Source organism: Vanessa cardui, chromosome 24 (assembly GCF_905220365.1).
Source record: "Vanessa cardui chromosome 24, ilVanCard2.1, whole genome shotgun sequence".
Classification (NCBI taxonomy): Eukaryota; Metazoa; Arthropoda; class Insecta; order Lepidoptera; family Nymphalidae; genus Vanessa; species Vanessa cardui.
This window is the reverse complement of record NC_061146.1, coordinates 6,677,356-6,692,909: the sequence shown is the minus strand read 5'-3', so window position 1 is coordinate 6,692,909 and position 15,554 is coordinate 6,677,356. Positions and strand designations below refer to the sequence as shown.

Here is a 15,554-nt window from a genome sequence, read left to right as displayed (position 1 = left end):
ACAAATTAAGCTCATGAATATTCAGTGGCGCTTGCCTGGGTTTGAACCCGCAATCACCGGTTAAGATGCACGCGTTCTAACCACTGAGCCATTTTCGATTAAGGCACAGATTATTCCGCATTTTAATTTATTTGCTTCAGTACAACGAGAGTTTACCCCGAGAATCTCCCCTAGGTGTTAGAGGCCCGTATAGGCGAGCCGACCGTCAGGGCGTCATGGTAGCATGCGTAAGCTATCCCGTGGCGTCCGCCGAAAGAGGGTACCGCTGGTTTTTTAGTGGGTAAACCCGGTGGACCTGGGCGAGATCGGCGTCCAGGAAACCGGGGAGTCCTCCCCCCACTTTCCATCACGTGGGGGCAGCGCGAAAAGCGTTTTTCCAGCGAAAAAAAAAGGACAACGAGATTGTTAAACATCATACAAGACTGATTTCGAAGTATAAGTATAATTTCATGATATTCTACGTAACCACAGGTAATTTCGGTTGTGTGCCGTCATCGCATGCAATTTTCGGTCGCATCTGCAGTTAATAATCCCCAAGGTAATGACGAAATGATTTTTTGCCGTCAGAGGTTCTCACGAATTTGAACATGTATTAAAGTCTCGTTCACAGCGACAACTTAATCAAACGTTTTCGAATATCTGAACGCATCCTTAGCAGTTATCTTAGTAGGTATCACTTTCTACGTTTAGTTTAAGGGAAAGTTTCTTATAGGTTTAAAATTAACTAGCTACACGCCCGTGGTGGGTGCAATGCTGATCTATACCAATATTATAAATATGAATGTCTGTATGTTTGTTTGTCGCTCTTTCACTACCAAACCACGAACCGAATTTGATGAAATTTGGTTTGAAGCAAATTCGACCTTTAGGCCTTCTTTCGAGCTCATATGTATGTCCGTACGTAGGCTACTTTTTTGGCTAACACATGATAACAAAACCCCTAAAACGTAAGCGAGCGAAGCCCCGGGCAACGACTAGTACTAAATATACAGAATGTCTTAAACCGTTCAATTTTTCAACCGTTAGACAATAAAAACCTATCAATGTTTTTCTGCTATATCGGGCACATGCCCTACACGTACCGTCAATCGTCATCAATCGATCTATTTAAAAAAAAAAGGTATCAAAATCCGTTGTACTAATAACACCGTTTTACCTAAGTAGGTAAAACGGTGTTATTAGCACCAAAGACAATATTTTTTCCCCCTTAAGTTTTTAAATGTTCGAGATCAATATGGCGGTTTTTTGTAACCACTATATTTGCAGAGAATTTGGACTATTTAGGCTTGTGATATTTTTGTTGAGAGTTTATATTGTAGTAAAGATGACCCAGTAATCACAAACAGTTGAAAATGGTCATGGAAAAACTGCGATTAGTTTTGTAGGAGTTAAATTTGTTTGTTAAATTAATATCGCACTCAGTAAGGAAAAATAAAAAGGCTTCACTCCTCGTGGTAGCGTACAGCCTTGCGAGGGTCAGCTGCGTTCGAATTACATTCGTGTATCGAGATTTCATTGCAATACATATGTAGTATATTCATTATCAATTGTGAGTATTTTTTATTAATAATAGGAGTTACAATATTGTGCCAAGTATTACATTCTATCGACAAAAGAAGCAATCAATAAGTGATAATGTATATCTCTTAGAAATTGTTTTATAATTTTAATTGCTAATGTCAGTAAAAAAATATATTGGCCTCATGCATATGTTCTTACAACAGCGGCTTCAAAATTTATAAGAACAAATGATTTTTGCATCTTAGAAAAACCGATTTTTTTTTTCACATAACTCTTGAACGGATCTTGTATAAGAACCACAAATAAAATAATCAAATTAGTGTTTTTTTTTTTCATCGTTAGCGTTATAAGTCTAGTTTCCTAAAGTAATACTATAAAGCGCCATTAAAGCGCTGTAATTGCATCGATTAGCGGCTACCGTAAAACTGAATAATATGTTACTTGTTTGACATGACGATTTTTTAATTGTATGTGTCACTAGTTATCCAATTCGACGACGTACAATACATACCATTTTAGATTCATTATCTTCTGTTTCTATCTTTTGTAATATTTTAACTAAGTAACAAATAAAGACAGACATATTAATTTTTTTTGTTATATATCTAATGAATGTATATAATGTAATCTATGTGTATAAAAAATTAGAATATTTTTGGTGTAAGATTACTAGGATCGCATGAACACGGAAGAGATAAAATTAACCCAGTTGTTTCGAGTAAAAAAAAAAAATTTATAAAAAAGTACCTTGGACGACGAAAACGTTTGACCTAAAACTACCAGGCTATCATGAACAAGGAAGAGGTTTCAATAACGCGCTTGTTTCAATTAATTATCGTGTGTATATATTTTTTTCACAAAACTGAATATGTATAGGCACAAATCCACGTTCATTACACGTGTATTACAGAATATATTTAACGCCGCCATTACAGCCAATGTCATGAAACCTTGACACCGCAGTTGTGAGAAAAACATAGTTAATTACACTTTAAAAACAACTATTCCGCGTCGGGGTAAGGGTTAAGGCATTTATAATTATATTGTAAGTACATAGTTTATGTAATGTTTTGAAATATGCTTTGTTACTATAGGAATAAGCGTTTATGCTAGCCTGGTCTTAGAAGCTAAACTATCTTTATTACGGCGTAGTACGAGACTAGGCGATTATGAAATGTTTTTTTTTTATGTGTGTGTGTGACAAAGTGTAACTACAGATTTTGTTTAATACCTACATAACTTTATTTTCACTTTCTCTTCGCTTAGCAGTGAAGGTGTGTTCATGACCTAATTTTTACTGAAAATTAAAGTCAAATTGATATCTATATCAATTTTTACTAGAATTATAAAGAGGTAATGTTTGTTTATATATAAGCTACCAAATTTCTGCTACAGGGTAAAAATTATTTAATGATTTTATTATATCATTTTCTTTATTAATATATGTCATTCGTGCGAAGCCTGCGAGGCGCTAGTACATAATATATAGAAAGATGTATATATTTGTTACAGGTGCATTAAACTTGGTAAATTGTTACCTAATTTATATAAATTGTATATGGTATAGATATTCCGTACGAACAAAGTCGAAACTCACCGCAGAACACGTCTGTGAAATGATATTCGATACAAGTTACGTATAATATAGAAAAGTCACACCAAAATAGGGTATAAACGCATGTCGGTTTTTAAAATTTAATAAGAGCGATATAAAGCTATTACTTAATGATTATTACTGTATGCATCTACTAGTTGTTGCCTGCGTCTTCTCTCGCGTTTAAGGAGTTCGTTGTCAGATGTTACGCAAAAAAGTAGCCTATGAAAGTGAGTAAAATTCCATCAAATTTAATTAATTACCTTTAAATATAACATTTATTATGTAATTTTATGTATTTTTATATCATTTTATTATCTTTAGTATGTATTAGTGTATAATAGAGATATATATTATTTATACATAATATTTATATATGTAGTAAGTATAAGTATTAGTGTGTAAATATTTGTATGTAAGTTTATGACTGCGCCGCCTACGGCGATGGTTTTAAAATCTCCCTCTGATTGAGTTGTCTGGAAGAGATGGCTAATAAGCCATAAGTCCGCCCGTTGTACAACACTTTTAATCTACTTCTTCTTTTTATTTTCTATTTTTATATTTTATTAATTTTGTGTTCCTTTCTTTTTTGGTTTTTGTTTGTGGTGTGCAATAAAGTATAATGCATTCATTCATTCAAATTCAGTTCTTTGGTTTGGTAGTGATAGAGCAACAGACAGAGTTGCTTTCACATTTATAATATTACAATAGAAAATGCGCCTCGCGTCCCGTACCCCTCAAATGTTTATGTTTAAGTTGACACTGTCATTGCGTGGCTACAAGGGAGACAGCTGAAAATCAGCAGAGGGATAAAAATCTCTCATAGCCTGAGCTGTCTCCTTTTGACTGCACACAAGTTTTATATTCATTATTTTTTTTTTTTCTTTATTATTATATCTTTCTTTGTTTATGTTGTTTTTATATCCATTTTTTTCTTTATATGTGTGTATGTCAATAAATGTTTTTTTTTTGTTTTCATTGGCCGGGAGCCTGATCTTAATATTCATAGTGATTTGCGAAAAATGAAGTATTGAACGCTGACAAAGATGTTATCTGAACATTGGAAGTAAAATTAAAGTGGTTATAAGTAGCAGTGTAGTGTTGTATTATAAATAAAGATATATTAATCAAGGACTGTTAAGTAAGTAGTGTGCAATAATTAGCTGAGAAAATCGCGTGGAATAAGTCTAAGTTTTGTTTAATTTTATTCTACTAACTAAATGACACTTGAAAACACCAAATTTATGGTTTTACTATATAGTAATAATACATGTAATAAAATTAGAGTGTCGGTTTGTAATATTAAAATAACCGTTACTTTAATAAAAGCACATACTATATCATGGTACATAATTTTATTGACATTTTTTTATAAGTAATAATCAACTATTCTTAATCAATGCATATGTATTTATAGATATATATACCAAAATATATTTTTTACAATTTTCGTCTGTCTTTATGTTTGTTCCGGCTAATCTCTGGCAAGGCTGGACCGATTTTGATTAGATTTTCACTAGTAGATAGCTGATTTAATAAGGAGTATCTTAGGCTAAAACAATCTTTTTTTTTTCAATTCGAACGCGCATGAAGTTACAGTTACATACACAGCTTGTACTTGATATTAATAATTATTAAAGATTTCTTAAGTTTAAAGTACGCTCAATGTATATGTATAATATTATGTATATAATGTAGTGTCATGTAGTGTATAGCCAAAGTACGCTCGTGTATTGCCATATTCAATTCATAATCGCGGAAGTATAGTGTTATAAGTATATCTAGTTGTCTTACACAAGATACACTTGTGTTGTTTTATGTAATAAGTGTTTATGTGTTTAGTATCAGAGTAACATCCCAGACTACATAATAACGTTAATAAATAAATCTCAGTTTACAAGGATGATTGTTGTTGATTTCAAAGAGTTTTTATATTTGTCATTTTACATACAAATCATATTCTAATTTCAAAATTAATTGAATTAAAAAAAAATAGCCATTTGGAAAGGAAAGTTTTAAGACTGATTCAGCTAACTCTTCAGATTATCGAGATTTAGAAGATATCAATTGTATCGTTCCAATTTCAAAATGGATTTATCAAATTAAAAAAATAAATCAGCTATTTGGTAAAAAAAGGTTTAAGATTGATGATAGAGCAAACTCTTCAGATTATCGAGTTTATTTAGAAGTCGATTTCCATATATATCTCTGACTATTATGTTCACGAAACTATGATAACTGTCAATTTCCAAATTCTGGGCTACTGGGTATCTCTATTCTGCCTTGCCTCTATGTCTCACTCGGAATTAAACTTCGGAATCTGACATACATCTGCATACCCTAAGCGATATCTCAGTCTGTGCCACAGTATAGTACGACAAAACTTAGATAGCATCGGCAAAATTCGTAAATGCGATCACATCCAAATTGAGTGCGCTCTCCCAAATTATCAATATTTATTTCTCATGCGAATATGATCTTTGCGCAAACGTAATAACTTGTAATATCATATGACCTAATATATTCGTCAATTTGACACGTCGATTTACATGCACTTGTTTTCTCTGACGCGAGAATTTATAGCGACGAATAGCGTCGAATGGCGCGATAGTCAGCTATTTCTATTGGTTGTGTATATCGGCAGTAATCAGTTTTATTTTCATTTCATTGCATTTTCCGATGCTATATCTAATTCGTGTTGTACTATACAAACATCGTAGTCGATTCATTTCATTGTTAATTCAGATCTCTTAGGAAAAATTTATGCTTGTAAGTTTTTTCTTATTTGTGATATAATTGTATATTTTGATAAGCAAATATACATTACAATATTCTTAAAGATTACTATGTCAATATGATGTAATCACTATTTGTAAACAGTGTTTTACAAAAGAGGATTATGTATTTATTTGTTTTAAGAAGTGCTAACAATATATCCGTGATATTGAGTGAGCCAGTGTAATGAGAACCTATATATATGTAAAGGATGATTTTTTATATATTTATCTTTTTCTCATATCAATAATATAATATTTGAAAATATAACAACAACACTTTCTAATGTTGTAATTTGAAGAGTCAGTGAGCCAGTGTAATTACAGGCACAAGTGTCTCCAAGATTGAAGACGTATTGGAGATATAAGGAATGATTTAAGTATCTTAAAGCGTTAATGTCTATGGTCGGTGGTGACCACTTACCATCGTGTATGCCAGTCCGCCTACAGCTTTCATAAAATCATGTGTTTTCCAATAACTGTTTCACTTGCTTTTTTGTGCTTTCAATTTTTTTTTTAATGTAATATGTCTATTATTTTTTTCTTATATTTGTTTTTTTTTACTATTAAGGGTAATTATAATTGTTTGTTTTCCAAAATAAAAAAAGTAAACGTTGCCAGTACAACATTCACCATCCAGCCATCAACGCAACGTACGAACACTTTGCTCTTGTAATAAAACTGTCCCCGCAAATAGTGAAACCTTAAAAAACGACTTTCCCTTTGATCTTAATACTTCACCGCGATCACTGCGCACATAGTAATGGCGGCATTATCATATTATTATAATTAAACTATTCAACAGATATGTTGTAAGGTTGTAAACATATATAAAAGCTGTCAAGAAAATATATAAGTGGAGGAAAAGATAGAACGAGAATAAATAACTACGTTTGTCTTGTAAGCAATATTATGTTGTGACGTCATCTTATATGAATCAGCTTTTTTATACGCGCAGTTGGTTAAGAGATATCTTTATGTAGCACTCATAACATACCACAGAAATGTATATCAATATCATAAATGTGAAAGTAACTCTAGTCTGTCTAAATTAATAAATAATTTATTGTCTATCTAGCTAAATCGAATTTGATATGAAATCACTTGGTGATAGGGCTTTGTGCAAGCCCACCTGGGTAGGTACCACTCACTCACCAGTTATTCTACCGCCAAATAACAGTAACGCCAAATAATAAATATTGTTGTGTTCCGGTTTGAAGGGTGAGTGAGCCAGTGTAACTACAGGCACAAGGGACATAACATCTTAGTTCCTAGTTGGTGGCACATTGACGATGTACGGAATAGTTGATATTTCTTACAGCGTCATTGTCTATGGGTGATGGTGACCACTTATTAGGGGACCCATATGCTCGTCCGCCAACCTATACCATAAAAAAAATCGCAAACTTAAACTTTAAGAAAGGACATAGGCTACTTTTTTCGCCTAATATATGACCAACACTCTAAAACGCCAGCGAAGCCGCGGGTGACTTAGTATACAATATTGTTGTTTTACGGTTTGAAGGGTGAGTGAGCCAGTAAAACAGGCACAAGGGTCATCTTAGTTCCCAAGGTTTATGGTGCATTAACTATGTTAAGGATTACCATTTCTTACAGTGTCATAGTGGTGACCTCTTACCACTAGGGCATAAAATTACCGGTCCTACCAACGGCAAAAGTAAAATAAATTCCCCTTAATAAAAATAATCCGTTTACAGGTCATGATATCATAATTACATTTTAATGTTAAATTTCAACCGAAAACCTTAAGCAATGTTCACAATGAGGTCTAAATGTCCGAACCAGCAACATGCTAATTAGCGGACCTTTTTGAACTCGAACAGGTACAATTGAGGTATGACCTTATAAAGATACCCAACATTCGAGACACTGTATAAAGTTGTACGTATCAAGTGAATACCTACAATTTTTCTGAAACGTCATCTTATTTAACTCGCACTTCGCAGTTAACTAACTAATAATTTAACAAACTAATACGTTATCTATATGTATTTATGACCTATATTATTATTTTCAATGTACGTCATAATAAAAATAAAGTGACAGGTAAATTCTACGTTATTGAAATCTATGTGAAGACATTTACTACAGTAGAACCTAGATTATCCGAACGCTGACTCAGTTTATCCGAATAAGTATCCGAACGTTTGCCTTTGAAGGGACGGAAGTCTGTTCAGGAAGTAGCGGAAGCGCGCGCTATATAATTTGACCAATACGCACGCGGCGCTCACCACGATGAAACGTCACATTCGACTATTTTAAAACACCAATGTTTTTCATTATTATTAAAAATTAGTTTTTTTCTAATTAATGTGACAAGGGATATTGTATGAAACTTTTACAAATATAAGTACCGCGTGCTATATAAAGAGCTGAGACGCTTGCATCTTAAGCGATGATTGCGTGTTCAAATCCAGGCAAGCACCACTATATATATGTGCTTAATTTGTGTTTACAATTAATATGCTCGGCGGTGAAGGAAAACATCCTGAGGAAACCTGCATGTGACTAATTTCATCGAAATTCTGCCACTGTGCATTCTACCAACCTGCATTGGAATAGCGTGGTGGAATATGTTCCAAACCCTCTCCTTAATGGAAGAGGAGGCCTTATCCCAGCAGTGGGAAATTAACAGGCTGTTACTTTACTTTACTCTACAAATATAAGGCAGTTGTTAATTAATGAATATTTAAGTTGTGAGCGAAGGGAGCGATGTGCGAAGGCCTGTAAAAGTAAACATACCAGTTATAAGACCTCAGTTTTAAGTTAACCTCGACAGATGTCGAATTCTGTTAATTGTTAAATTTAACGTTACAGGGTTAGTTACATTTGTTATTTATGCGTTAATAAAATTCATTACGAGACTAACCATAAGTATTATTAATGGATATCCTTTTTTTTAATATCTACACAGTCTTGTCAATGGGTGGATACCATTGAAAGGAATAACCAGTAACATAATCACCAACGCACCAATGACCTTGGAAATTAACATGTTGGTCTATGCCTGTCTTGTTACACTGGCTTACCTCCTTTGATCTTAACGTATATCTAGGTATTCAGCGACTAAATAGTTTTAAGTTGACTTTGAACAAGGATTATAATCCTTGTTCAAAGTCATCATATATCCCAAGGTTGGTGCTGTATTGGCAATGTTTGTTGGCGTTTACAGCGCCTATGTTTGTTAGTGATGGTGGCAACTATCAGCTGATCCATTTGGCCTGATCTTTAGTATTGAAAATATGTATCAAACTCATACCTGGTTTTTTAGTGACGTAAAATGAAGAACACGAGAGAAATACATGCAAACTTATTTGTCATCCAAGTATGGATCAAATGCTGGATGTTATAAGGGTCATTATTTTGTGGCCAATTTCGTCATTGTGAACCACCTTTCACCTATTTATCAGACAATGTTCTGATATTTAAATGTATTCCGAACAGGGTAAGAAGCCCCGTATTTCCTATTTACTTAATCTTTCTCTATAGAAGAATGCCACACATATAGGGTGGAAAACAAAATAGTGTTATTGAAAACAAGATTAATGGAATCTAAAGCCACCTGATGGTAAGTGGTCACCAACACCCATAGACAATGACGCAAATATTAACTAATACTTACATCGTCAATTTGCCACCAACCGTTTGAACTAAGATGTTATGTCCCTTGTGCCTGTAGTTACACTGGCTCACTCACCCTTCAGACCGGAACACAACAATACTGAGTACTGTTATTTGGCGTTAGAATAACTGATGAGTGGGTGGTACCTACCCAGACGGGCTTGCACGAAGCCCTACCACCAAGTAAAATATAATATATAAATGTCCTGGATTATATACTCGAGTGAACGTTCTTCAGAGTTAATGTGTCCAAATTACGCAGGATATTATACAGAATAATACAGTGTGCAATTATAAAATCAAACATAACAGTTTAGAAGATGTAAGGTAAAAATACAATCCTGCGTGTAATTAACGCTTGACTTTTACGAGCGCTCTGTGATTGCATATAACACGGTGATCTCCGGTGAAGGATGCTATAAATTTATACAGTTTTAATTACACAATATAATGTTGTTATTTATTTTATAATACACGGTGTTGATAACGCATCAGATTATACGTAAGATAAATGTGAAGTGAATATCATATAACTTAAATTAAGTTAGCCTTGATGTTATGAAAACAAAAAAAATAACAATGCAATCTTATAATTAAATGGAACCTATTAATTAATATGAATCTACTTTGAACTTAAAACGCGTGTTCTTTTATCTGTATTCATCTGAATATTCATTTATTTGGTATCTTGGTATAAAAAATAACCTGTTAGTAGAAAAAATAAATGAACATATATGTTGTTAGATTATGCTTGATATTTTTAGTATATTGTTTTGTTTATATATTTTAATTAGATTAATTTTTAAACATCTGTAAGGCTAAACAAATATTCGCCTAACATTTCAATAGACTTTTAAAAGTGGACTAAAAATAATGGCGAAATTTGTGATATAAATATGTGTATACATATATGTGCGTGGTATTAGTGTGTGTAAAATATACATTTGTATAGGGTTCTTATGCGTCTAGTTACAGCTGGTCATAGTTAGGCTTTTGATTATATGTCCGGCAAAATAAACGTTGTCCGGTTTATCCGGCTTTTGTAAGTCTTTTTTATTTATTAATGCGCAAACGAGATACACTCGATTTAATTCATATTAAGTAAATCATAATTTAACAATATTTATGACAATAATCAGAAAAGCTTTTTAAAAAAAAAACATACAAATTTTCTATCGTACCTATCAATACTGAGACACTAACGGCCGAATACTGAAACGTCACTTAAATATTTAAGTCCAACTCAACTATTTGAGACGCCGTTAAATTAAAATTTCGCATACTCAAACGTCATTTTTGAGCATCACTCAAATTTGAGAGTGACTCAAAATAAGTAGCCTTTAAACACCACTCAAATTAAAAACCGTATACTGAAACGCCACTTAACGAATGACAACTGTCAAATAGCCCGCTCAAATTATTTGAGACGCCGTCAAGTTTGAGAGTGGTCACTAGCTATCTTAAATCGTTTTTCAGTGTTTTATAAGTTTTCAAAATGTCACTATCTTCTCTTTCTTCACTTTCGGACGGTGAAACTACATCCCGTAGCAGCCGTAAGAATGAAGAAAAGTTGGATGCCTTCGAAAAATACGATGACAACCAATTTTTAAGTCGGTTCCGTATTTCCAAAGATACGGTATTATACCTGGAGTCATTGTTTGGCAAGGAAATCGCGCCTTTGACGAAACGCAATCGAGCATTACAGCCAAGAGATCAAATTTTGATAGCTCTTCGATTTTACGCTACTGGCAGTTATCAAAAAGTCATAGGAGACATATTCCACGTCGAACAAGCAACTGTTCACCGCGTTGTACATAAAGTAACAGCTGCAATAGCAAAACTCAGCTGCAATTTTATTAAAATGCCGGAATCCCAAGAACGATTAGAAGTGGCAAACGACTTTTACTCTATTGCAGGATTTCCGAGGATATTGGGAGCTATTGATTGTACACACATTAAAATCAATTCACCAGGTACCTACTTACATTATTACTAGAAGTAGTAATATATGTTGTATAAATGGGAACACAATTATATTTTTTAATATTGTTCACAGGGGGATATCAAGCTGAAACCTTTCGCAACAGAAAAGGTTTTTTCTCTTTAAATGTTCAAATAGTGTGTGATTCGAAATTATGCATCCGCAATGTGGTAGCAAGATGGCCGGGCTCTGTACATGATAGTACTATTTTTAACGACTCACCTTTATGTGCACAATTTGAGCGTGGTGATTATGCAAATTATGTGCTTTTAGGAGACAGTGGTTACCCATGTCGACACTATTTGCTTACTCCTCTGTTAAACCCAAACACCATTGCTGAAGTAGCATATAATAGAGCTCAAATATCGTCAAGGAACCCTATTGAAAGGCTTTTTGGAGTTCTAAAACGCAGATTTCCATGTTTACATAATGGGCTAGGAGTAAATGTTAAAAATATTCCACCAATTATTGTGGCCTGTGCAGTGCTTCATAATATTGCACTGTCTAGGCAAGATAGCATAATCGATGAAGAGGAAACATTAATAAATAGTGTAGAGGAAATTCAAACTAATGAAACAGTCCATGAAGGCAATCAGAATTTTATTGTTCGATCATCAATTATTAATACACATTTTACTTTTTAATCATTTTTTTATTATTTATTTAGTATGGATAAACAATAAGCTTAATTAAATTAACAATAAAAATCTGTCTTATATTTTCAACAAAATAAGTTATTATGAATATTCCTTAAAAAATAAATAAATATGTTCATAAAAATATAGATAAGTTTACAAAAATACTATGGTCGACCCTGTAATCTTTTCTTCCTCAAAAGAAGTATTTCCATTTCTATTTTATGTTTATTATGTTCCATTATATATCTATTGTAATCTCTTTTTTCTCTGTTTATTAAATATTTTTTTTCCAGTCTGGCAGTGTGTAGTTTAGTTTTAAAATATAGTTCTTTTATAGATCCACGGTCAATGCATTTCTTTTTTAATGTTTTTGGTCCTGCTTTTTCTGGAATTAGAAATATATGCTGTTATTTTGATAATTTTTAAATGTTCAACATCATTAAAATAAAATAACCACAGTATTTGTTTCAATATTTACCTTTGTTAACATTATGTGCTGGGCTATTTAAAGTCCTTTTCTGTGTTACATTGCTTTCTAAGAAACAGATTTATACATATATAAGATTTTATTTTAAATACATCTATTAACATATATAAAAATATAGTTAATTACCATTTACTGGTGCAGTTGAAGTTGATGGAACAGCATCCAAAGCGTTGCAATCAGATGCTCTTTCATCTAAAATAATGAGCTTTTGTCATTCAGTTAAAATTATAATTTATTCATTAATTTTAAATAATATTTTTGAGTACATTGAAACTGTTTTAAATAATTTTTTTTCAATAAAGTAAATGGTCATACCTTTACCCATGGTTTCTGTTGGAACAGCCAGTTCAACGTCCATTTCTGTATCCCCTATGTAAATTAATAATAACAATTATTTTTTGTGTTAGATTTATAGCTGTTTGAAAATATTTTATTACTGACCAAAGTAAAAAGCAGCGTCATCGTAAGGGTTGTGCAATGGTTGTACTTGTGGAGCAACCATTGCGAGAATTTGAGCATCCATATTTGAAAGGTTGCTACTTTTGTAGGGTCCACCACCAGTGCATGTTAATTCTCTCTATAAAATGAATTTAACTTAAAAATGAAATCTGATGAAGTGCTCCATGGCATTTTTGTCAACCTCACCTTATCATCTAAAGCTTTTTTTTTAATATTCTTTATGCTTTCATTCTCGTAAAATTTTTTTCTCTGAAATTGAAGTTACATAATTAGATAAAATGAGTTGTATTGTAATTATGAAGAAATCTTATGATACAAACTTAAACAAAGAAGCATTACGTTTTCATTTGCTAATTTCTTTTTTGACCGCTGTTTTATATTTTCATATAAGTGGCGGAGCTGCTGCCACGTCCTGGTACCACTAGTGGCAACAGCATTATATTGCTTGGTTAGTGAGTCCCAAGCCTCACGCTTTTTTAAAATAATGCGAGCATTCGTCTCCTTATTTTCAATTACATCTTGATGTCTTAAAATATGAGTATGATTAAGTTAAATATTATAAAAGTATCATAATAGATGCTTTATTTATTACTTACTTCTGTATTAGAAGTAATAACATTTCTTTTTCTTGTGGAGTGTAATTGCAGCCTCTCTTTTTATTTTCCATATTTTTTTATAAAAATTACGAACGCGCGAAAACAATATTTTATGTTTTTGAATAAGTTGCACTTTTTTGATTCCATTTTACGTAATAGTTTTTAAAACGATTTTTTTTAATTTTTCGATTTTATTCATTTTTTTATTTACTAGTTGTATAAAATTTAAATAAAAACAATAAAAATTTTATCTTAATCATAATATTTACGTTTAATCATTTAATTTGTATAACAGTATAGTAGTATTATGTAATTGCGACATTAATATTCTGCGTAAACCGAACTTAAAATAAAATGATCATCGAAAACCGACTGTTTTATTTATAAGCAAACATTTGAGAGCTACTCAGCTAATCACGCCCTCAAATTGTATGAGTGACGTTTGAGAATACCATTTAAATTTAGGAGCTACTCAAAGTTAAGTTGCGCTCAACTGAGTGTTTGATTTGAGGGACGTTTCAGTATTCGGCCGTAAATCTTCAATAATGAAGGGTGTCCGGTCTTTATACCCAAATGTCCGGCCAAACTAGCTGGTCTGTCCGGATATTAAGTTTGACGACCTTGCAACCCTACTTTTGTAGAATGTAACTTTATATGATACATTGAAATTTTAGCAATGCTTTTCTGTAGATCTGTGTTTAATCCATTTCTCAATCATAACGTTGAAACTTAACTTACAGTGGTACTCCATTTTGATGCGTATAACCTTTAAATATAATGTTTAATTTAGTCCACAGATTCGGATAGTTTTAATGAATTGTTTCGTCAGATATAAGACATATAAAGTAGCCTATGTCCTGGCAGTTCAAGCTAAGGTTCACAACAAATCAGTTAAAGTTTCGGGAAAGAGCAATACATCGACGTTGCTCCTTAAAAATTCGCTGTGTTTTTTTTATATTTTTCGACTGTTACACCGTTTTAAGCGTTATTTCAATACGCACGAACTGTAAAAACTGTTTTAACATTATTTATATAGTTTAAAAGTTTACAAGTTTAACTATGTGATATTTATACATCGAAATTTTCATATGCTGAAATAACGATAAGGACGGCACAGCAAATCGGAAAATATGTAAAAAAACTCATAGCGACTTCTGCAGGAGCAACGACGATATGTATTATGTACACACAGACAGACCAAGTTAGGAATCTTTGTGTGTGTGTTTTTTTATGGTACTGGCTGGCGGACGAGCATATAGGCCACCTGATGATAAGCGGTCACCATCACCCATAGACAATGACGCTGTAAGAAATATTAACTATTCCTTACATCGTCAATGTACCACCAACCGTGGGAACTAAGATGTTATGTCCCTTGTGACTGTAGTTACACTGGCTCACTCACCCTTCGAACACAACAATACTAAGTACTGTTATTTGGCGGTAGAATAACTGATGAGTGCGTGGTACCTACCCAGACGGGCTTGCACAAAGCCCTACCACCAAGTAGTGTTTTTGAACAATCTAAATTTGTATATAGAACCTTATCCTATAGAATTGAATTTTGTCAATTTAATCATTATCTTCTTCCTGCCCTTATCCAGGTTTTATTTAGGGTCGTTGTCTTCTTCCATACTTCTCTGTCTGACGTCATCTCACAAGTAACATTATTTCCCTATTAAGGGAAATAATGTTACATATATATAACATTATTTATTAACATTATATATATAACATTATTTGTTAATATTATATGTATAGATATTAAATTGTCAACTAATGTTGACAATTTAATATAAAAAATTGGAGTGTCTGTTTGTAATATTAAAATAGCCCTTGTTTACTCAATGCATATGTATTTA

General features: G+C 32.6%; 3 protein-coding genes across 7 annotated transcripts in view; 1 reads left to right on the top strand and 2 right to left on the bottom strand.

Annotated features, from left to right (window-relative positions):
- Positions 1 to 15,554, bottom strand: part of LOC124540300 (RNA-binding protein fusilli) — a 121,604-nt gene that overhangs the window by 84,713 nt on the left and 21,337 nt on the right. The gene's annotated exons all lie outside the window — the stretch shown is intronic.
- Positions 10,733 to 12,608, top strand: LOC124540302 (putative nuclease HARBI1). The gene is made up of 2 exons (XM_047117781.1): positions 10,733 to 11,504; positions 11,588 to 12,608. Exons 1-2 carry the CDS (start codon positions 11,027 to 11,029, stop codon positions 12,154 to 12,156), a joined length of 1,047 nt encoding a protein of 348 aa, XP_046973737.1. The 5' UTR covers positions 10,733 to 11,026; the 3' UTR covers positions 12,157 to 12,608.
- Positions 12,315 to 13,859, bottom strand: LOC124540303. Of its 3 annotated transcripts, XM_047117782.1 has the most exons (6): positions 13,283 to 13,848; positions 13,079 to 13,214; positions 12,953 to 13,006; positions 12,764 to 12,829; positions 12,629 to 12,685; positions 12,315 to 12,535 (listed from the first exon to the last, which is right to left on the bottom strand). In XM_047117782.1, exons 2-6 carry the CDS (start codon positions 13,158 to 13,160, stop codon positions 12,315 to 12,317), a joined length of 480 nt encoding a protein of 159 aa, XP_046973738.1. In that variant the 5' UTR covers positions 13,161 to 13,214; positions 13,283 to 13,848. The 3 variants fall into 3 exon arrangements, with proteins under 3 accessions (XP_046973738.1, XP_046973739.1, XP_046973740.1); XM_047117784.1 differs by having other exon boundaries at positions 12,415 to 12,554; positions 13,079 to 13,859; XM_047117783.1 differs by lacking the exon at positions 12,629 to 12,685 and having other exon boundaries at positions 13,079 to 13,847.